This window comes from Megalops cyprinoides, chromosome 8 (assembly GCF_013368585.1).
Source record: "Megalops cyprinoides isolate fMegCyp1 chromosome 8, fMegCyp1.pri, whole genome shotgun sequence".
Classification (NCBI taxonomy): Eukaryota; Metazoa; Chordata; class Actinopteri; order Elopiformes; family Megalopidae; genus Megalops; species Megalops cyprinoides.
In genome coordinates this window covers 38,195,743-38,219,147 of record NC_050590.1, presented here as the reverse complement: position 1 = coordinate 38,219,147, position 23,405 = coordinate 38,195,743, and the positions used below count along the sequence as shown (strand labels likewise).

The 23,405-nt window shown below is 41.2% G+C and overlaps 1 protein-coding gene across 3 annotated transcripts in view; it reads right to left on the bottom strand.

Moving 5' to 3' along the window:
- Positions 1-20,411, bottom strand: part of cd151 (CD151 molecule) — a 44,745-nt gene extending 24,334 nt beyond the window's left edge. For 2 of the 3 annotated variants that reach the window (XM_036535166.1, XM_036535168.1), the window contains exons 1-2: positions 20,250-20,411; positions 537-621 (exon numbers count right to left, since the gene is read on the bottom strand). In XM_036535166.1, the coding sequence (XP_036391059.1) occupies positions 537-620 (84 nt within the window). In that variant the 5' untranslated portion in view covers position 621; positions 20,250-20,411. Of the gene's footprint in view, positions 1-536; positions 622-20,236 lie in introns of all 3 variants that reach the window. The other variant, XM_036535167.1, reaches the window with a different exon arrangement.
- Positions 20,412-23,405: the final 2,994 nt, after the last annotated feature.

Sequence of the window (23,405 nt, the reverse complement as noted above, 5' to 3'; positions counted from 1 at the left end):
AAGGCTTAAGACTCTCCCCTCAGAGTAATGAGAGTTGAAGATAATGCAAGGCCCTAACTGTTTCACCCACTGTACAGAATTTCTGTATCTGATGTGTGTCCCCCCCTTTTTTTAAATTATGAGGCAGTATGGGTTGGAGTGGGATGGGTTTAAAAAAAGGCAATGTATCCTGAGTGAATTGTTCTGTAATGTTTTACCATTTTTGAATAAAAATGTTTAAAAAAAAAAAAACATAGGTGAGAATATTCACAGATACCCTATCCTTAAAGGTACATGCAAAGACACCCTGACAGTAATTCAGTTGTACAGTACATAAAGATACTGAAAAATGCAAAGATGGTATTATCTACCCTCAAAAGAGGCTGGACAGAGGCAGTGAAACACACAGACAAGCAGGAAAAAAAAGTCCATCCTAGAAAGACATATATAGACAGAAGGACAGACATACAGACAGACAGCAAAACACACACACACACAAAATGAAGCACAGACAGTCACATACACACAAACACAAAAAGTGAGGCACCCAGACTCACCCAGAAGAGGAAATTGAATGTGAAGAGCAGGTACTTCAGACAGATGGTCCCGCATGTTTCCTTCTTCTCGTCATAGACCCCCATGCTGTGAAAAAGGCCATATATTAGAGGGACACAGTAAGTGTGCTTTTATGCTAATATGCTTTTCCCCTTTACACAACCCTGGAACAGCTAACTGTACATAGCGCTCATGTAACCACAGCAGCCTCTACACAACCTCTACAAAATGAATTATTTCAATGCTTGCATACAGCCAGAGACTATTTTTACCCTGTATGTCACACAATGAACCACAGTGAAGGAACTGCTCATTAGAAGAAAGGGGCTGCTCCACTGACATGATCCAATAACCTTGCAGGGACCTGCCAAATCAAAGGAAGCCTAGCCTCAGCCACTCAGGACACATTAGTATAAATTTTAGCCACAACATACACTGATGAGCCAAAACATTATGACCACTCACAGGTGAACCGAATAACGTTGATCATCTCCAAACAAGGGCACATGTCAAGGTCTGGGTAGATTAGATGGTAAGCGAACAATCAGTTCTTGTAGTCAACGTGTTGGATGCAGAAGAAATGGGCAGGAGACCTGAGCGACTTTGACAAGGGCCAAATTGTTATGGCCAGACGACTGGGTCAGAGCATCTCTGAAATGGCAAGGCTTGTGAGGTGCTCCTGGTCAGCAGTGGTGAGTACCTACCGGCAGTGGTCCGAACCACAAACCGGTGATAGGGTCTTGGGCGCCCAAGGCTCATCGATGCACGAGGGCAACAAAGGCAATCCCGTCTGGTCCGAACCGACAGAAGGTCTACTGTGGCACAAGTCACAGATAATTTTAAATGACAGTTACGGGAGGAATGTGTCACAACACACAGTGCATCGCACCCTGCTGCATATGGGGCTGCGTAGCCACAGACCGGTTAGAGTGCCCGTGATCACCCATGTCCACCATCGAAAGCGCCTACAATGGGCATGTGAGCGTGGGGCTGGACCTTGGAGCAGTGGAAGAAGGTCGCTTGGTCCGATGAGTCCCGCTTTCTTTTAGATAATGTGGATGGCCGTTTACGTGTGCGCTGTTTACCTGGGGAACTGATGGCACCATGATGCACTGTGGGAAGACGACAAGTCGGTGGTGATGCTCTGGGCAATGTTCTGCTGGGAAACCCTGGGTCCAGCCATTCATGTGGACGTCAATTTGACACGTGCCACCTACCTAAATATCGTTGCAGACCAGGTACACCCCTTCATGGCAATGGTATTCCCTGATGGCAGTGGCCTCTTTCAGCAGGATAATGCACCCTGCCACACTGCACACATTGTTCGGGAATGGTTTGAGGAACATGATGAAGTGTTCAAGGTGTTGCCCTGGCCTCCAAATTCTCCATATCTCAATCGATTGAGCACCTTCGGAATGTGCTGGACCAACATGTCCGATCCATGGCAGCTCCACCTCACAACTTACAGAACTTGAAGGATCTGCTGCTAATGTTTTGGTGCCAGATACCACAGGACACCTTCAAGGCTCTTGTAGAGTCCATGCCGTGGCGGGTTGGCGCTGTTTTGACGGCACACGGAGGACCAACAGCATATTAGGCAGGTGGTCATAATGTTTTGACTCATTGGTGTATACTCCTACATAGCTGCAAACCAGCTTTCCCTGAGCTAACTGATGCAAACACATTGCTGCTTCATGTCATTAATAAGTAGGCAATGATACAGGTTGGTTTTGTTTTTAAGGAACTATACCCATGTGTTCTTCAAGTAAAAAGATTTTGGTATACAGCCATGCGTCGCTTAACGTCCACGATACGTGAAATAGGACATTATGTGATTTGGACGTTGTGCCAACAATATACTATATACTTAGCAAACCTATATGGAATAGGCACGAGATTGGATGCTGCTGCTTACAAGTCGAAGCATACACTGTTATACGGTACACCTTTTAATTGTAAGTATTCAAAGTTCACATTAAAACAATGATAGAAAGTACAGTACAGTGCATAGGCTACATAAGACATTAGCATAGGCATTTAATATGACTATCAAGACATATGTATTATACGGTATATACGCCTGGCAGCGCAATCGCTTTATTTCCATGACACATGAGATAGACGTGTTGCGTGCGGGAAGCATTGTCTTCACTACGTCCGGTTACGTCCACTACATCCCGTTCTACATTCAGGATTTTTAAACTTTATTATAACCTTATGGGACTACGGACGTATATGCCAACGGACGTTGTCCGAATGGACGTTAAGCGGCGCATGACTGTACAAGCCTTTGGCTTTTTCTTTAGTGATTTTCACAATCTGCAGTGACTCTGCATTTGTAAATTTGTGTTCCCTTTAGAGCTTTTAGTATTATTATTATTATTAGTAGTATTATCAGTAGTATTATTTTAGTAATATTTTAGTATTTCATGTCTCATTCTTATCGAATCGATATCGAATTGGAATCGAATCAGATGGAATCGAATCGTTAGCTTGTGAATCAATAATTTACCTTCATACAAATCAAACGATACATTTTTCCATTTTAGTTCTGGTCTGGGTGTTGAGATCCAGGTTAAAATCCAGGATTAATACATTTCAGGTAAATGCATACAGTATCCAGAGTCTTCAAAATAGTCTGCCATTACAACATTTCAGTTTCAATGAGTTTGGCATCCACTGGACTTGCTGGACTGCATTACTTCCAGTATCCTAAAGATAATATATTCCTTTTATCTATACAATGCAATCATACCAAAACACTAGAATGGTAAGAGTATGATTGTAGTGTAGCCTACGCAAATTACACTACACTTGCTTAACATATTTTGCATAGCTAGTAGCTAGCAGTGTAGCATAGTGGTTAAGGAGCAGGACTTGTAACCAAAAGGTTGCCGGTTCAATCCCCGCTGGGGCACTGCTGCTGTACCCACTGCTGCTGGTTACAGTTAACTGTAACCAGACCTAAGCGTCTGCCAAATGAATAAATGTAAATGTAAAGATTTCATCTGCACTGCCTATGAAGACCCATCTGTGTAAAGACCTGCGAGTCTAGCGGTGCAAGGGCACCGACTAGGCACTTTATAAATGGCTAAGTTAGGGCTGGGCAGTATGGCCTAAAATTCATATCACGGTATAATTTATAGCACGGACAGTAACGGTATATATCCTGGTATATTCATTTTTTTTAAAATTTCAATATAAATGCTTCTGAAGGGGTAAAGCACTGGTATGGCAACTGCATGGCAGCTATTACTGTACTCTTAACTGTATTACTAGGACATATTTCACATAGTACAAAGATATTTTAAGAACATTTTTGTGGTGCAAAACTGCAATAATAAATAGAAACAAATACAAAACCTTTTCTCAGGTAACTTCCATCTCTGAAAAACACTTGAAATACAATAAAATCAAGCTGCACAAAGTGAAAATAAGAACTGACTCAGGATTAAAGTTCTCTGTTGCTAAGACGGATTTCTGTCAATTGGATTCCAGAGAGGCCATGTATGACATCAGTGTAGATCCGAAGGGGGGAAAAAAGCGAGGGGGGGGGGGTGTTACGAGACTTAGGAATCGTGCTACCAGGTGATAGCTAGCTGATTTGTATAGGCATACAATCTACTTGGATATAGAAAATTATATGTGTGTATATGTTACAGGCACAGAAAGAATCTCAAAGCTCAATCTGGTGCAACACATTTAATATTGGATGTAAATCTGAAACAAGAAAACAAACGTTTCAGCAGTGAGCTGGGCTGGAACTTCAGCGGTCTCGTCTCCAACAGCCAACTCAAGAACCCAGCCCGAGCTTCCTAACTGCACCCGCTGCCAATCCACAGCGCGTGGACGGCAGACAGACACAATAACGGCAGAGACACAGACAACCATAACGTACGATCAAGGGGGTAATCGTGAATGCACCACATAGACACAAATTTTCCAATGCACATAAAAGCCTACGTGCCACACACACACATATATATATATATATATATATATATATATATATATATATATACACACACAGTGGGGTCCAAATGTCTGAGACCACATTGAAAATCTAATATTTTCACGTAAACCTGGAAATAATCAAAAAGTTTGAGGATTCAGAAACATTTAAAAACACAAGTTATGTCATGTAAAATGAAGTAGAAATATTTAAGATTCTCCACTATTTCTAGGTAAGCAATCAAATTTAAGCAGATCTGGCGGATTGACCAAATTAACTCCTTTGTACAAAAGGTCAGATTTCCTTGAGTTGCATCCTCTCCATTGAAGCATGCGTTCAGATGACACTCAAGTGGATTTGATCTACTCATCAGAGGCTCGTTCAAGTAACTCAACTTGCAGCCAGTGTTCACCTGTTTTAAATATGGCTTTGCCTCAAGTTTCCAGCAGATCATTGCTTATTAAGTAGCATTGTGATAGTGGGAAAAATGGCATCAGAACAAGTGAAAGTGTTAGATATCAAATTGTTAATCTAAGCAAAGAGGGGCTTTCTCAGCGTCAAATCACAGCTAGACTAAAGGTTTCTAAGGGGGCAGTGCATGTAACTCTGAAAGGCTTTGCAGAAACTGCATCAGTTGTATCCAAAGGCAGGCAGGCCAAAAGTGACCACGCCATCAGAAGATCAATACATCAAGCTTAATTCCCTGAGAGATAGAAAAGCAACTTCATCACAGATACAGAATTTGCTAAATAAAGAACGCAAGACTCCAATCAACAAAAGTACTGTCAAAAGAAAGCTGTCTTGTAGTGGTCTCAGAGGATGAGTAGCAGTTTCTTAACCACTTCTCAGGAGGGTGAAACAAGGCCAAATGCTTGGGGTGGGCTAAGAAATACCAGCATTTCACAGTGGATGACTGGGAAAAGTCCTATTTACTGATTAATCCAAATTTGAGATTTATGGCAGTAACAGGGTGTATGTAAGGAGACGAACAGGAAAGAGAATGATACCGCAGTGTATCAAACCGACAGTGAAACATGGTGGTGGGAATGTTCAAGTCTGGGGGTGTTTTGCCTACTCTGGAGTTGGATACCTGCACCGAATTGTCTACACCCTGATCAAGGAGAAGTACCACTCCATTCTTCAGAGACATGCCATACCCTCTGGTTTGCATCTTTGTGGAGAAGGATTCATACTGCAGCAGGATAATGACCCCAAACACACCTCAAAGCTTTGTAAGAACTACTTGAAGACCAAAGAAGACCAAGGAGTCCTGACTGTCATGGACTTTCCTCCACAGTCACCTGACCTCAACCCCATTGAACATTTATGGGGGCACTTGAAGACTGAGAAAGCCAAGCATAAAGCTCAGCCCTTCTGAATTACACTCGTCATTTAAGCAACCGTTCACGCAATTAAACTTTAGCTCGCTTGCAGGTGCACTGTATGTCGGGACGTCATGGCAAAGCTGAAAATACCTGTTTGCCGCTTTGATGTTTCTTCATTTGGCCTCATCATCATCATGGAAGTCGAGTTATTAAAATAAAAATATGCAGCACACAGTTTGCACTTCACAGTAGTTTTGCTAACTTTATCACACAAATAAGATAACCATAGAGAAATTTACCCACAACGTTAATATTAGCTCCCTTTTAGTAGGCCCTGTCTCCCGTACACCGTCTCATTCGAACGTGCACACCCTTGTACACACGCTGCAGCTCAAATGTGACCCTAAGAGATAATCTGTAATGCCAAATGTGGTCATTTTAGTTATTGCAATTTTCAGTTTATTTTTATCTTTGTGTAGCGAAGGGCAAGAGCAGTCACCTCACCCGCCCTCGAACCCGGGTCTACGGTGTACCAACCATGTGATTTTGACCGCGACGCCAAAGAGCCAGGCTCGTTAGTATGGCAGTCAGAGCGCACACTCAACCGTAGTGACGGCACTCTGTCACACTGCCCTCCCCTTCGGGAAGCACACCCAAGCGCTTCATACACCAAGGCATCCCTCACGCATCCCCACCGTACTTCTCCCATCCCAGGGTGCCCCACTCAAAGATGCTTCACCCATCTCTGGGGTCCCTCACACCGAGCTTCACCCATCTCTGGGGTCCCTCACACACCTGAGTCAACTGAACCTGGGGGTCCCCTCATACGGCTCACACACTGGGCATGCCTCCGATGTCAAAGTTTGTGACAAAGAAGGAGTGAGAAGCCGCAGTTCAAAAAGGAGCAACCTGCAATCTCACCACTCCGACGAACGAAGTAAAAAGCAATCCTTTTGCAACCACCCACATCTCATGAGCCTGAACACCATGTTCACCTGCATACACACACTAATTTCCCCTCATCCCTACCACTTGGCCTGTGAGGACGTCCTATCGATCTTCCTTATACAATATAATCAACTGATAGCACACACAATGCATAGCATAATTCAAGAGTAATGGAAAGAGAATAACACATTATTATTAAAAGAAAATAACATGCAGATAGACTTTTAATGGGTGGCCATTATAGTGGGGCATAGAGATTTTGAAGGGTTTTGTCACGTTGTTGTATGTAGGCTACATTTTGTGACGTTAGGCTACTGCTTTGTGTGTGTGTGTGTGTGTGTGTGTGTGTGTGTGTGTGAGCGAGAGCGAGAGAGAATGGGTGCTCGTCTGACAGTAGTGCAAACTCACGGTGTCCCATAGGCTATTCAGCCGTCGGGCTCACGGTGTCCTGGACAATATTTTAATACTTCAGAAAAGATTAATCTGTCAGGTCAGCAAAGATTTGTGTATGTAGATAAAGCTTAGTATCGTGTCTTTTCGATGAAGTTACACCTAGATCTGTGAGGGCTCTACCGGTTAGCATGGTATAGGCAAAATCCATACCGTAGGGCAAATTCATACCTGTGTACTTTCTATACCGTTTAAACCGCCCACTCCTAGGCTAAGTTCACTTTTCTTTTCCTTCCCTTATTTATGCTTTCCCGGCAGCAAGTAACGAATATCCCTATTGTTCACCACAGATGCAGCTCTCATTTCATTCATAACAGGAAATGAAATCTGGAAAACCTGAGGCCTCTCCCTGTTTCCTCAGGTACACCCCTGGGTTCTGGAACTGCCAGTCCGTGGTTAACAAAGATGATTTCATTCCTGCCTTTGCCACCCAGTCCTCTCTCCAAGGCCTTGCTTTGACTGAGACCTAGATCTGTGTACAGAACACTAACACTCCTATGGCTCTCTCTGCCAACTTTGCCTTCTCCCACACTTCTCATCCAACTGGGCGGGGAGGTGGAACAGGTTTGCTGATTTCCAACACCTAAAAATTCACCCCTTTCTCTTCTTTATGCAACAGCACCTCCCTCAAACACCATGCAATCACTATTACTGCACCAGACAAAATCTATTTTGTTGTAATATATCATCCACCAGGCCAGCTGGGGAACTTCAAGGAAGAGCTGGGTGTGTTACTGTCCTCCCTCCCTGAACACAGCAGCCTGCTTGTGATACTTGGCGACCTGAACATTCACCTCAACAAAACTCAGACTGCAGACTCCCTTCCACTTTTGGCCTCCTTCAACCTGAAACATCTCTGCACCCCAGTGACTCACAAAGCAGGCAACCATCTGGACCTCCAATCTCCTTGTGACTCCTCTACACGTTTGATCACTTCTTAATTCAGTTTACTGTGTCTCCCTCCATGTCCACTAACCTCTCCTCTCATTTCCTTTCACCGCAACCTCCGTTCCCTCTCACCCACTCACTTTTCCTCCCAGATCTCTACTTCTCTCTCCCCTGTTCCAACCACTTCTCCTCACTTGACATAGATGACGCCACTGACACTCTCTGCTCCACCCTAACCTCCTGCCTCGACAGCATCAGCCCTCTCTCCTCCAGGCCAGCACGTGTGTCACCCTCCAGCCCCTGATTTACTGAGGTTCTCTGTAACCATTGGACCAGGCTCAGGGCAGCTAAGAAGAAATCATGCAAATGGAGAGACCCAGCTGCTCTGAGCAAATATCAATCTGTTCTCTCCTCATTCTCCTCCAGCAACTCCACTGCCAAGGCCACTTACTACCAGGACAAAATCAACAGCACTTCAGACACCCACAAACTGTTCACAACACTCACCTCTCTCCTCTGCCCTCCACCCACTACCTCTCTTGACTGCTCTTGATTTTGGCACTTTTTTCACTAAAAAGGTGGAAGCAATCAGCAGTCAGTTCTCTACTCCACACATTCACAGCCAGTTTCTACCCATGCACAACACATTCCCGTCCACATTCTCCCATCTCTGAGGCTGATGTCTCCAAGCTTCTCCTCTCCATCCCACCACCTGCCCCCAGACCCTAACCCCTCCCATAAACTACAAACTATCTCTCCCACACTCTTACCTGCGCTCACACACATCATCAACACATCACTTACTACTGGTACTTTCCCCAGTGCATTTAAGCAGGCTTGAGTAACCCCACACTAAAGCCTACACTTAACCCCTCACTAATACAAAACTACAGACTGGTCCCTCTCCTCCCTTTCCTATCTAAAACTCTTGAACGAGTTGTTTTCACCCAGGTTTCTGCTTTCCTCTCCCAGAATGACCTGTTAGATACCAACCAATCTGGCTTCGAATTTTGGGTTAGGGAGCAACATTAACATAAGGCATTGTGTTTTATGGTACTAAGGAATGATTCTTAAAAGCAACACTGATGTGTACCCTACTATCCTACAGTACATACTATGTAATCTTAGATCTGAAGAGCTATACTAAACTACAGAAGAATTCATTCAAATTAGGACTGATGAGTTTTTAGGTGTTATCTGTCATACTGGTCTACATTTGGTAAATCAAGCTGGAGTATGTATAGGTGTGTTGATTATACATTACTTTTAATTTTTTTTTTTCTTTGTAAACGTAAATAATCATCTTCCTTCAGGAAGGCTTACATGAAGGCTTACAAGTACATGTAAAAATCTGTAAAGCAGTGACTTCTTAGTCCTGTGTCTTAGTATGACAGTCATTCATTGCTATAGATGACATCTGCATGACTAGCTGCAAAATGAATGCAGATAAATGCCTCAAATGTATGTGTGTGCATTACTACTGCTCTTAACCCTTTCCCGCATACAGTCAAACTGGTGTGATTACAATAGTAGATTAGAACGGGTGTTTACAAATGACGCAAAAAAGCAACATTCGTTCTAAACCCACCACTTTTCCACATAAAATGTTCCACAAATGCAATATTATTTTTCAATTCAGATTCACATACATTGCAACATAAGCAGCATAACAGTTCTGACTCCCAAATCGGAAAAATTCTAGCTAATGTTAGCTTTGAGGAAACAGTGATTTAACGTTAGCAAGTGCAGCAAATGTGGCGGTGAAAACTACGAGAATCTTAATACCGCCTGAGTTATCGAAATACTTCAATTCTGCGTTTCTGGGTGTGATTAAATATTTCAATACATAAAATACTGTGGTATTCTGTTTATCTCCATGTTATACTATTTGAGTCAAATGAGCAGTATGATTGCACTGATGCATCCACGGATAAAGCAAGCTCATTCATCTCAAAAATAAAGTATACAAAAATTTTCAGTAGGCAATTTATATCATATTATGTATTCTTAAAATTATATTTTGAATTAAGACAGCTCATATTTAAGTATCTATATTTCTGAGCACCACAAAGCATAACCATATTCGCAAGGTATACATCTGCCGCAATTCTATATGTACTAACCTTGTAAAGGATATTAGTTCAGATATTAACCAACTTCCATGCCTTGTTAGCTAGTCTAATCAATTGGGCTGCTAACAGAATTCTTGGAATTATTCTAATGGACTTATTAGAATTGCAATTATAACACCAGAATAAATTTATTATGAAGTCATACCCAAATTTTAGAAAAGCAGGTGTGCACAACCTGAAATAAGTCATGCTACGGGGCAGTTGGAAATATTTAATAACTGACGTAGGAAGGGTTAATATCACTATTGGAGTTGCTGTGTGCCTTCTTATCTCTCTAACTGTGCATATATGCACGAGCATGTGTCCAAAGCTTTTGTATGTGTTTGTCTTTTGGCCTGTCCCTCTCCCCCCTTCCTTTGTGTCTGATGAGGCTGAAGTCTGCGACTAATTAGGCTCGTGACTCATAAACCGTTCATTGCTTAGATGAAGACATTGTGAGAATCTACACAATTTTTCCTACATTTCAATGTATAATTTTTCTATAGGCAGTGTTATGAAGTGCGCGAGTCTGGTTGCCGTTACCCATATTAATACAGCACTGCTAGCTCGCAAGTTGTAGTTAGTAGGCAGCTGGTGGTTAGCGTTTCTTACTCACTAAACGTTTAAGCCCAGTTTGTTTATTTTGACACTAAGTAAAAGTCTGCGTCCACTGAAGTAAGTAACTGAATATGGTAAAAGACTATATTTCGTTTTTTCTCAGTGTAGCGAATTGTTTTGTTTGTTAATATTTTCATATAGGATGCTAATGCTAGTTTACAGTTAGATCCGTTGACGTATGATTAACTAGCGCATCTTGTAGCTGGTTGGAAAATTATACTTGAATATAATGTTACCTGGCTTAACATGACGATGATAGAAATTTAGCTAGTTATATACAGTTGCAACGCAGTCATTCATGTTAGCTCTGTTTAATTGTTAGCTACTGAATCCGTACTGCATTGCTAATGCGCTGTATCATTTCTGTTTGTTTACAGAACCACACACTCTCTCACACACTCATACACATATACACATGTAATTTACACACTTACACATTCATCATTTCAAGTTTATGGAGAAAATTAATAAAGGGTAGAGAAAAGAGCCTGCATTCTGATCGATGCCTCACATCCTTGAGCAGCCAGCATTAGATGCTCTCCGCAACAGGCAGTGTTGGCAGAGATACGGCTGTGTAAAAAACTCACTGTTCAAAGCCGATCTTCTGTCGATTTGTCCTACCTATTGAGTAGTTCGATCAACGGTTATTGCGAATATGCACATCACAGTTACACCCTGTTCCTCGGGTTTAGCGGGAAACCCATCGATTCATCCTACTTGGCGGAAGGCTACTTGTCAGAAGGTTAGTATTGCATTTTTCATCATTAGTGTGGTGTTGATGTTAATTCAGCCTTTCTTCAAGCCTATTATAGAAAGCCATCTTATTGTTATTCAGCTGTCATGTTGTTATTCAGTTCTTTCATTTTGTTTGTGTTATCTAAATCAGCAAAGGTTGACTGTAGTTTCAGCCAGTGATAACGCACCGATAACTATTGCTAGCTACAAGCACGCATTTTAACGAATTCATACTTACCTATTTAGTAATGTTCATACAATCAGTGGCAACTTTATTATGTAGGGATGCACCAAACAATTGGGCACCGTTATCAGCCAATATTCGTTGATCGGAGATCGGTCTATTCCTATTCATTTTCACGATCATCAGAGCCGATTGCCTGACACGAAAAATATGTGAGGTGATGTTGCTAAGTTGTCTACGTAGCCCATTTACTGTCATTATTTGAAAACTTAGTTAAGATAGCTAGCTTGCCAATTTAGACCGTTGTGTTAGCAAAGTGTTAGCAAACACAATGTTAGTTGCATCTTGCAACTCCAGTCTTAGTTTAGCTTATGCTGTCAGCATAATCGCTGGCTAGCTAGCTAACGTTAGCTACGGCAGAGTTAATAATTGGTATTTCGTTCAGTTTATCTGTCCTGTACCACTTTTTCTTTCTGGAATTTATTGCGGAAATGACCTCAAATCTGGCTATCCCCGGAATATAGAATTTGTCACAGAATTTTAAATCTGCATGTTGTAGTAGTTTACCTGCCCCACTACAAGATTTCATTGAAGGTTTCTACAGTTGTCAGCTTGACTGGAGTGCGTAATAGCTCCAGTCAAGCTGTCAACTGTAGAAACCTTCGGTGACTTCTTCCCTTATTTTAATATCTTCTCATGGCTTGTTCATGTTTGGTTAGGCTATTTCTCCGGTTAAACTCCTATAGACGAATCTGGCAAAGTACTGGAAGTAGACAAGTCGCCATTACTGTTACACAATTACAAGCCTATTACACAGTTTCCTAATTCTTTACTTTTACTTTCAACATTTGACAACAATGTCAAGGAAGTCGGGAAGAACCTGAGCTGCTCCAACAGTAGTGGAAAACTTCAAGTTTGGAAAAAACTGTATGCGAAGTACACAAGCTGTTGCTTCATGAAGAGTGCCCCTGTCTAAGACCATACTCCTTAAATAGATTCCCTGGGCGTGCAGAGGACCAAGATGTTCACCAGAAGTGGATAAAGAATATTAGAATAATAAATAATAATCAAGAATATTAACAGAAATGACTTTGTTCCCAATAACAACAGCACGATAGGTTTTGGTTAACAGTAACAGTCAAACTCTATTCATCTCACAATGACTAGCATGCAGCTGCCTCGCCTAACATGGTGAAACAGGTAATGTCAGCTAAGTTAACACTGCTTAGCTAGCTAACGTTATTGGGCTAAGACACTCTCTAGGGGCTGCGGTGGTTGCACAGTATATATTAACTCAATTAACCGGCGTTATTGTGCAATATGTTAGTTGCTCTAACTAGGGCAGCCTAATGACCACAAAGTAAACATCAATCGGTTGGCATCACAAACAGACCACGCATAATGGTGTCTGGTGGCAGGCAGCCCTATGTTTAGTAGGAGTGCTTTTTTTTTTAAACCATGGAAAACTTAAGTTATTTGGCAGACGGTCAGTAATGGTTAAATGCAACTAATGAATGATTATGCTAGCTAGCTAGTACAATGACATTAGTACATTATATTACACTTGAAATGTGGCGGATGGTGAAGTGGTCCGTTTTTTCTCTATTTCTGGCTATTGTCGTAACCGATGTCTAACTAATATGTAAAATTTGAATAACGTTAAGATCGCCATCCATATAAGGCCCCTTTCATCAGTAACTGGGGGGTCACTGCCTAACGTTGTCAATCCAATTAGCCATGCTGCTGTCAGTGTCAGCAGGCAGCAGCAGACAGACTTGCCACCGCAGCAATGGCAGCGCCACAAGATGGTGGCCCCCACAAATCTGTCACTGGATTTGTCTATATTTACAATGAACTGTCCTGTATTTGTTTAACTGAGTGATGAAGATTTATGTTGGTAGCATTTTCTGTTAAGGTAATTCAGACTATCAGAACATTCTATAGTTATATCCTGGTAGTCTTTTCTGATAAGGTTTAGAATATCAAAATATGCTACTTAAAGTTTTACGTTGGTATTGATTAGAGTGTATTGATGGACAAACTAGACTACAAATTTACACGTCAGCATGTAGACTAGACTGTCGAAATACACGATTTGTTGGGCTTTTTGTCTCATGTGTTTCATAAGTGTGTCCCAATTGTTTCTGGTCTCTCCCAATAATTTTACTAGCCATGCTTACTATTCTTGCAAGTCTGTTTCTGTTCTTAGCCTCAAGATTCCCATACCATGTATGCATATTAAATACACTTTCCACAAGGCTTCTGTACACGGTCTCTAGAATGGTCTTGCTAACCTCATATGAATCTAATTTACTGATTAAATATAGACATTGCATTGCTTTTTAAAAAATGTACTCTGTGTTCCCTGTAAAACTTAAAGTGCAGTCGAAGAAAGTTCCTAAATATTTAAACTCCTCTACCTTTTCTACAGGCTGATCATGAATCATAACAGGTGAATCCTGGCAGGCATTGTGCAATCTCGTACCAGTTCCTTGGTCTTTTGTCCATTGATGAAAAGAGCACTGCCATAACACCATTTTGTAAGCTCCCCAATACAGTGGAAATATGTGGATTGACTGACTATATTCCCTGCCTGCATAAGGCCAACCAGCGCCATATCATCAGCATATTTATATAAATGACAGGTAGAGTTCATAATTTGCATTTCATTAATGTATAGAGAGAACAAAACAGGTGATAACACACAGCCTTGAGGCGCTCCTGTATTTAGTATGACAGTATCAGAGGAGAAGCCACTGCACCTCACTCTCTGTGGGCGGTCTGTCAGGAATTCCTTAATCCACTGTACAATGTAGCTGTTAGTATTAATATCACTGAGTCTTTTAATCAGAATATGTTTCTGCATACAATTGAAGGCTGATGTGATGGATAAATTAATTTACTTGACAGCATTAATAAAAACAATAATGTAATTAGCTTAGAACCATTTTCTGATAGATTGGTAATTTTTTTTTTTTAACCTTTTTTGGCTTCTAAGGTAGCACAACCTACTTGCAGTAGTATTTCCCGATAGGGTAGCAAAGATCGATAGATATGAACTATTGATCTATGCTACGGTAGGACATTTCGATAAAGTAGGAAAAATCGACTGAACACCTGTTGTAGAACCTCTTTTCCATTCCTTGTTGCACACCTGTGCCTGATTGGTTGCTTGGCAACATTCCAAAATAAACTGTCATTTGACACCAGAGGTGCGTTCAAATTCGGCAAACTGAGGCGAACGTTCCAGGCAAACGGGTTTTCTTTCAACTTTTACATTTGAACGGTTTTGTGTGAACATTCCAAATTGTTAGGTCTCCCTTAGTCCAGCGTCCATGTCTATTTGCCGAGAACTACCTCCTAGTGATGTGCAGTTCGTGAACGAATGAATCCTTTTGAACAAATCTTGTGAGGTGAACTGCGTGTACTGAATCTAGTCTAAAAGATTTGTTCCTTCCTCTTTGCAAACATGTGCGCTGATTAGCTGGCATAGCAGCTATAACTCTCCCTCCAGTGGATGTAAGATATATGCGGTCTGTCCACGAAGCAGCCTATCACAAAACTGTATCAGCAGTACGTTCATGACAACAACTAGCCAATGGCTGAAATGCTAAAACTCTCGAAGCACCTCCCACTGGCCATCTCGGCACAGCTGACGATGTGGGACAATGCAAAAGACTACGAAGACTCTAAACTCCACCTACTGACCCGATGAACTGTTGACAAGTTCCTCAGTTCACCAGTTGCTTCGGACTCAAAGGATCCGGTGACTACAAAGATTCACTGACTATGCTGACAAGTTCCTCAGTTCACCAGTTCGTTCGGACTCCAAAGATTCACCGACTATGAAGACCTGGTGACTACATGTTGCCAGAATCGCTAGTTCTCAGTATAGCAGGCTTGGGCTACATCCGCCATTGTCTGTGACGATGAAAAAGGAATCAGAGCATTTCTGTGACATTATTATAGGAATTAAAAACAGTATTAAACGGTATTGAATATTATTATTAAATATTATTTTGCTCATCTACCTTCAATATTATTTTATATTTTTAGCAGTAGCATATTTTAGGTGCACACAATGGACAATTTATTGATCGTTCTTGTTTATCACAACTGCAATTTTACGTAGGCTACGATGTATTTAATGTTGACATCACATTTCCTTTTAACGTGAATAAAGTCCTCATTAATAAATACTGACAAATCAACATAGTAGGCTACAAAACAAAACAGAAATGTGATGTATAAGCCTATGCATCACATTTGTAGCGTACTATGTCTACATTAACAACAAATAATAATAAGAAACAATAATAATAATAATGTGCCGTTCAGCACATCTGCGTTTGCCACGCCTTTCAGTAATTCAGACAGGTAAATATCCGCGCTGGAATTACGGAAGGAAGTTGCGGTCAAGCTTGATAATATGATTACTTTGCGTTAAAACATTAACGCGTTAAATTTTCCAGATTAATCGCGAACGAGCGTCAACACGTTAACGTTGACAGCCCTAATTATTACCTAATCCAATGAAAAAACATAAACAATGCACCACACATCTGAATTCAACACTGATTTGTCTGTGTGTCAGTCAATCAATGTGTAGTTGTCAAGGCTGTTGCTACGCTATGACGCCTGTGGCTCTGTCTGACAGAGTCTGTCTGTATGCTAACGGTTAGCTGTCATCATGCTGAAAAGGAAGTAGGTCTAAAAGTTATTTTAGTTATTTATAGGCTATTCGAAGATATTTGTATGTTGTTTTGTTTAAAAAAAAATAGCCGGCAGAGAATGTGTGACAGTCAGCCATTTAGCCGACAGCCTGCACTTGTGCATGCTGACAAATACCTTCTGTTTTGAAAGGTATCTGACAATCAATACATACACTATATGGACAAAGGTATTTGGCCACAGCTGTTTTTCAGGGTTTGGGCTAGGCCCCTTATCTTCAGTGAAGGGCAACTTTAATGCTTCAGCATACCAAGACATTTTGGACAATGCTATGCTTCCAACTTTGTGGCAACAGTTTGGGGAAGGCCCTTTTCTATTCCGACATGACTGTGCCCCAGTGCACAAAGCAAGGACTATAAAGACATGGTTTGATGAGTTTGGAGTGGAAGAACTTGACTGGCTCGCACAGAGCCCTGACCTCAACCCCATCGAGCACCTTTGGGATGAACTGGAACGGAGATTGCGAGCCAGGTCTTCTCGTCCAACATCAGTGCCTGACCTCATAAATGCTCTACAGAATGAATGGGCACAAATTCCCATTCTTGTGGAAAGCCTTCCAAGAAGAGTGGAAGCTATTATAGCTGCAAAAACTCCATATTAAAGTATATGTATATAAATACAAAGTCATTACAGTCCCTGTTGGTGTAATGGTCAGGCGTCTGAAAACTTTTGTCCACATAGTGTATGTTATATTACACCAGTGCAATCCGTGTGTTTTATGTTCAGTAGTGTTATTATACAGTTTTCAAATAAACTATGTTTTGGTGGATTTTTGAAGACAAAACATCATTTTTCATTTGCTGAGGCGCTGTCCATGGTGTTAAATGGTGCAGTCACTAGGTGTGCTAAGCTCTGAAATAATTGTCCCCCATCCTGATGAAAATGTTCATGCCTATGGTGTGTGCATGAACGTGCGAAGGGTCCTGGTTTGGGGGTTTGAAAATCTGGTCACCCTAGGGTAGTTTCATTGTGGTGAATAAGATACAGTGAAACTGATGGAGAAAATTTTTGTGCTTACAATTCCACAATTCAAAACTCTCAGTGGGAAATGAACCATAAGCAATTTATGGAATTAAATATAATTTTAAGTGTATTTCAAGCTGTGACAAATAATGTTTCAAATAAAAAATATATTCTACTATTCAAACAATATTGTAATACTCTCTTATGTTTCATGTTCAGAGCTGTTCAACCAAATCATTTGGCACACTGTGTCACACCCCATTCAATGTACACTATCCTACCTTTACAGTGTATTTAACACATGGTTGTACAAAATACTTACCTGCATCTTCAATGTGCAAAGGTTATACTGACTTTATCATCACAATTACACACTCATATTTGGGTTAACAAAAATTATTATTAATCAACAATATTTTGTTATATTAATTATCTGAATATTAAATCATGACGTAAATAATCACAACTGGGTAAGCAGGCTTATTAGTTATCAAAATATAAGGAATTCTTTCTTGTTGCCGTTAACAATGGAAAACCTAAGAAACCTGCACAAAGATTATCTACACTTCTAAATTACACTTCCTGTAAAATCCATTGTGTTTATTTTAGAGCTTTTTTAGAATGCAACAACTATGCTGCAAGTAGGACACCAGTACACACAACACACATCCCATAATCTCTGTCTCCCCCTGCAAGAGTCCCCACTCCCTTCTGTTCTTTGTCTGCATGGGAATCACTAGTCCAGACTTGCCCCCTTGAAAACCATGTCTCTCATTCCCCCTGCAACTGCTGGAGTTCCTGTTCATCTGTAAACACACCCCCCCCCCCTCCTCTCACCCCACAGTTTCTCTTCCCTCTGTCACAGTTCACAGAGTGGGCAGAGGGTGGATGTGGGAGAGAATAGGTTACTACATTTCAGCATTGATGAGGTACCTTAATGTTGACCATTAAAATAAACTAAGATGCTGATAAAACTGAACATTCTTTAAAATACTCTTTCAAACTTTAAAGAATGAAATGTCCAACATCCTACATTTACCCTAGTGTTTGAGATGATAAAACAAAGGCAGGTTACACAAAGCCATCCCTTCCACAGCAACATGAAACAGTTATTATAATGGTGTGATGAGAGGTGCAATGTATCAGTGTGTTCTCATCTGTGTGTCTGCATCAGTGCATTGTGACTGCCTGCTGCCCATATGCCTCAGTGTGTCTGTGTGCATCTTCCTCCTTGTGTGTGACTGTCAATTCAATACAAACAAAGCTTTATTGCCACATCTTGAGTGCAGCAGTGCTTAATATTTACTGAAGGGCCCACACCAGAAAATACATCACCTGTTAAAATCACCAAACCAAACGGAACCAAACTGCCATCAACATTCCTCATTCCTCACCTGATCGCAATAGCTCTAAAATGTCAGTGAAAAGACAATGCCCTAAATGTCCCCAGTTTATCTGGGGCTGGTGTATCCGTGTGTTTCATGGAATTGTACAGAAAATGCCCTCTGATCTGTTCATTAAAGTACGCTGCAACAGTATGTAGCAGTGATCAAGCACTTAACTAGTTAGTAGGTCATGGGTTCCTTTGTGCAGACCCCTGTTTGAGAAGGAATTTCACCTTAAATGTACAGCTTATTATTATCCATAGAGGGCTTGGGGACTCTTGGGGACAGAGTATCCAGAATGCTCTGTGGAAACAATAACTTGAATAAATGATGACAAGAGGACTCAATAACTCAACATATTAGTTATATTTTTGTGAGAGTTCGTTTTCCCACTCCAGAAAGAAATAATGACAAAATGACAAAAGGCATGAACAACTGAAGGCCAAGGTGCACCTAAAGGGATCCCTGTGTAATAAATCAGCCAAATGTCAAGGGGAGCTACACCTTAACTAAGAGTCACATCTGAAAACCAGACAGACCTATCCAGACACATCAAGTCTGTCTTAACTCGTGCTTTTACACATTAGTTGGCAACTTAGACAGGCCCTACCCCATGATAACACTACTTAATATCAGGATGCTGACACATTCTTAGTCAGAGAAAATAAATCTTCAGAGCATGCAATAACACGTTTCAAACTTATATTGGCCATTTCTAAATCAACGCTTTCACCACGAAAGCGCCTACGTTCGCTATAAACACACCAGTGTAAACGTGCTGCTTTGTGCCTGGCTCGGCATCCGAAAAACCCACGACCTCATAAGAGTTATTTGTTAAATACAGCATGCTTCAGCAGGCCATAGCTCTCCTGCCCCCGCTTTGAAAACAAGGTCGTTCTAAGTCACTGTAGCCTATATCTACACATACTGTATTTGTCCACATGAACTTTACCCAAACATAGCTTGGTCATTTCAATTCAGACTCACACGACATGAGAATATGAAACAAAGGCAAGGCTCAACTGATAACGCAGAAAATTATCCCTATAGTTACCTTACTCTCACTAACGTAATGGACACAACATTGCACGCTACTCTAACACATAAATCTCAAATGTCGCTGCATAAACAGAATTATCGTTGCCTGTTGCCTTGCTAAAATTCCTAACATTTCAACCAACTACACATGGCAGTAACATAACGTTTGATAAAATATTTATAGCCTGCCATCAAAACAGGAAAGTAGCGTAAAATATCTCAAAAAACAGTCACTTAAGCTCGTCGCGTATACAAATTAGACAACTGTTTTGAAAAACAATTCTGTACGTAGGCTCCCGTAGTGGAAAAGTGAACGAGTAAGTGATTTGAAAGCGGACACCATCACACACACCACCGTTTCAGGAGCCACCTACTTGTATGTATTACCTGTGCCGATCGTGGATTCGCTTACTTTTTCCCGTTTTAAAAGTTTCAGCAGCAAATAAAACTTTGTAAGTTATTCGTTGTTGCTTTTCTTGACCTCCGGCAGCGCCTTTTCTCAATCGCTGAGAACGTAGAAGGAATGCGAGTATAAAGGGTTTGCGTTGACGTCACTTTCCCACTGGAATACGCCCCCTCAGTCGGACTGAGTGGCAAAACATTCTGCAACATGGCTGCGCGCTTAGTACGGGAACCTGCGAAACCAGGAGTAAAACAAATGATTATCTGATTAAATCAAAGGCAGTTGGACTCGACAGTGATCCTTACAATTTACCAAAGAACCAGTGGTCCATGGACATTGACATGTGGCCAGGAATCGGGTTTCCTGACATTTAGGCTATATGTAGCCTACCTGACGCCGGGGAAATAGACCTACACAAAGCAATGATCAGCAAATTTCTCTCGGACATCTTTTGTCAGAAATTCTTCCTCCTGTCAGAAACACTTCCTCCTCTCAAAAAATCAAAACCGAAATCCTAGGAGTAGGCTATGGTCGTTATGTCACGTTAAAGTGGACATGAAACACTAGATGTAGTTAGCATAATTTACAAGATGGATTCCCACTCTAAAAATCCTTATAGGTTTAACACTGTCAGTGAAACTGGATTAAAAATAATAAGTAATCTAAGTTACATTTTTGAAAAAGTGTAGCGCCATATTGTTTTAGCGTAGAATGTGACGTCATGGGGTTGGTTGTCTTGGACATTCTACATTAGTTCACATTAGCTAACTAGAGACAGCACCAGTGGCGGAACAACTTTACAAAGGGCCCTGGGGCAGAAATTGGTCAAGGGCCCCCCCTCTCTGTCTGTCTGAACTAAATGGCTAGCCTACGTCAGATGATCTTCGAAGATCAGAGATATACCCATCATGCACTGCAGTTGTCGGCAAATGAGAGAAACGTGAGTTTATTTGGTTAAATAAAAACAATATAGATTATAAAATAATGTTTTTGAATCGAAATAAGTAATGGAATATATTTAGGATTGGGTTAGACAAATATATTTTATATTTTCAAAATTTTGAGCCTCACCCTGATGAAGTAGTATACCTGGCAAGAGCTATATAAATAGCGGATTACCGCTTATTAATTTGGCAGTGAGAGAAGAAAGAGCACTGATCGTAAGGACGCAGCCTGGAATGTGCATTAAAGGGGGCCCACATCGGGCCCATGAAGGGCCCCCCGCAACCAAGGGCAACTGCCCCGCCTATAGCTCCGCCCCTGGACAGCACTGACAAAGACAAACTGACTCAATGGAAAATAAGTAAAGCCAAACTAAAAAGCAATGCATTTTATAGAGTCAAAAACCAAAGAAAGATTGCCCACTTTCATACTTTGCCTCTTAAACGGCAAGCGGTTCTTTATCGTTGGCTAGCTGCACTGAAACGAAAGAATCCCCCAGTTAGCCGTGATGCTAGGGTTTGTAGCGAGCACTTTGTAAACGAGAACGATGTGGACAAGAGTCAGGCGTACTGGTGGTTCGTCGGACCAACAAGCTGAAGTCCGAGGCCGCTCCCTGTGTTTGACTTTTCTTCTTATAAGACTGAGTGTACAGACCGTCCGACCCAGTCTAATAGCAAAGAAGCAGCTGTGCGCCGTAAGGAAAGGGCCCAACGGCACGCCCATCTGGCAGAGCAGAAAGAGATACGACCAGGATTATGTTACGTCTTTTCCCGTCAAAGCACAGCCATCTAATTTACAAGATAATGATTAGATAATATGTAAGGGATAATGTACAGCGAGTCGGTCATTATTGCGAAGTAAACCACAACGGGGTGATGCCCCGACACGAAGCTGTACATTATCAGCTTATTACACGGCTACTTACTAAAGAAATCAATAATTTGACACAAAATATTGATTTAAAAATGATTTTATTGATTTTTTTATTACTTTTCTCTTGAGCAACAAGTAAGTTTCTCTCGAAATTCTACGTATCACCGCCGCACCTGCTGTCTTCCTTGGTCGACTTTCCAACTAACCAACCTCATGACGTAGTCAGTGACGCAACGGCAATATGGCGGCGAGCCAGAGCAAAAGCGTAAGTTAATACCAAACATAAATCTATTATAATTTAACGTGTAATCGTTTTATATGTAAAAAATAATATAAAATTCCAACACACTTAATTCTGTACAAAACTCGTCAAAATTAGGCTGTTTCATGTCCACTTTAAGCGTTTTCATCTCCATTGACGTCCATTATAAGGAAAAACTTAAGGTGGCTTAATGTCCCCAAACAGCGGTCAATGATCACCAAATTTGTCTGACATCTCACATATCATAAACACTATCTCCTATCAAAAAAAGCAAAACTGCATTGACGCCCATTATAAGGAAAACGCGTCGTAGCCTATAGCTTATTTTTTCTAAACAGCGATCAACTAACAAAAAAGCAAAACTGGGAGGACAGCGCTTAACGTAACGTCGCCCTAACTATATTCCTTGGATTTAAGTTTTGCTTTTTTTGATAGGAGTTGGTGTTTATGACATGTGAGATGTCAGACAAATTTGGTCATCATTGGACGCGATTTTGGAACATTAAGCCTTTTGCTTAATGTAAGATAACGTCCATACTCATAGGATTTCGGTTTTGATTTTTTCACAGGTGGAAGTGTTTATGACAAGAGATGTTCGAGAGAAATTTGGTGACCATTGATCGCTGTTTTGGAACATTAAGACACGTTAAAAGCCGTTTCAAGCCTTGACGCTTGCATGGTCGTAGGCTACTTCAAGGCGGGATTTGTTGGCGAAATTAAAGTGACGAGACACCCATGGATATTCTCCTGGTTTGCCACCCAAAAAATCCTAGTCTATGATTGGCCATCAACCAGGTCGAAGGCGGGACTTTTCTTGATGTGCTCGGTGGTTCAAATCAAGGCGGGAGTCGGGAGTGACTGACTTCAAAAATTTAAGTACACGTTTTGATATAGCCAAGAAACAGCAGTTCTATATGTGTAATTGGTTGTTAGCAAGTGAGTTAGTTTACAACACTACTGCTATTGCTAGCAAGCAAAGTTATCTAGCTAGCTAACTAGCTATCTGCCCATCTAGCAACGGAGCTAGGTAGCTAGTTAGCTAACGTCAGCTAGCTTGATAATG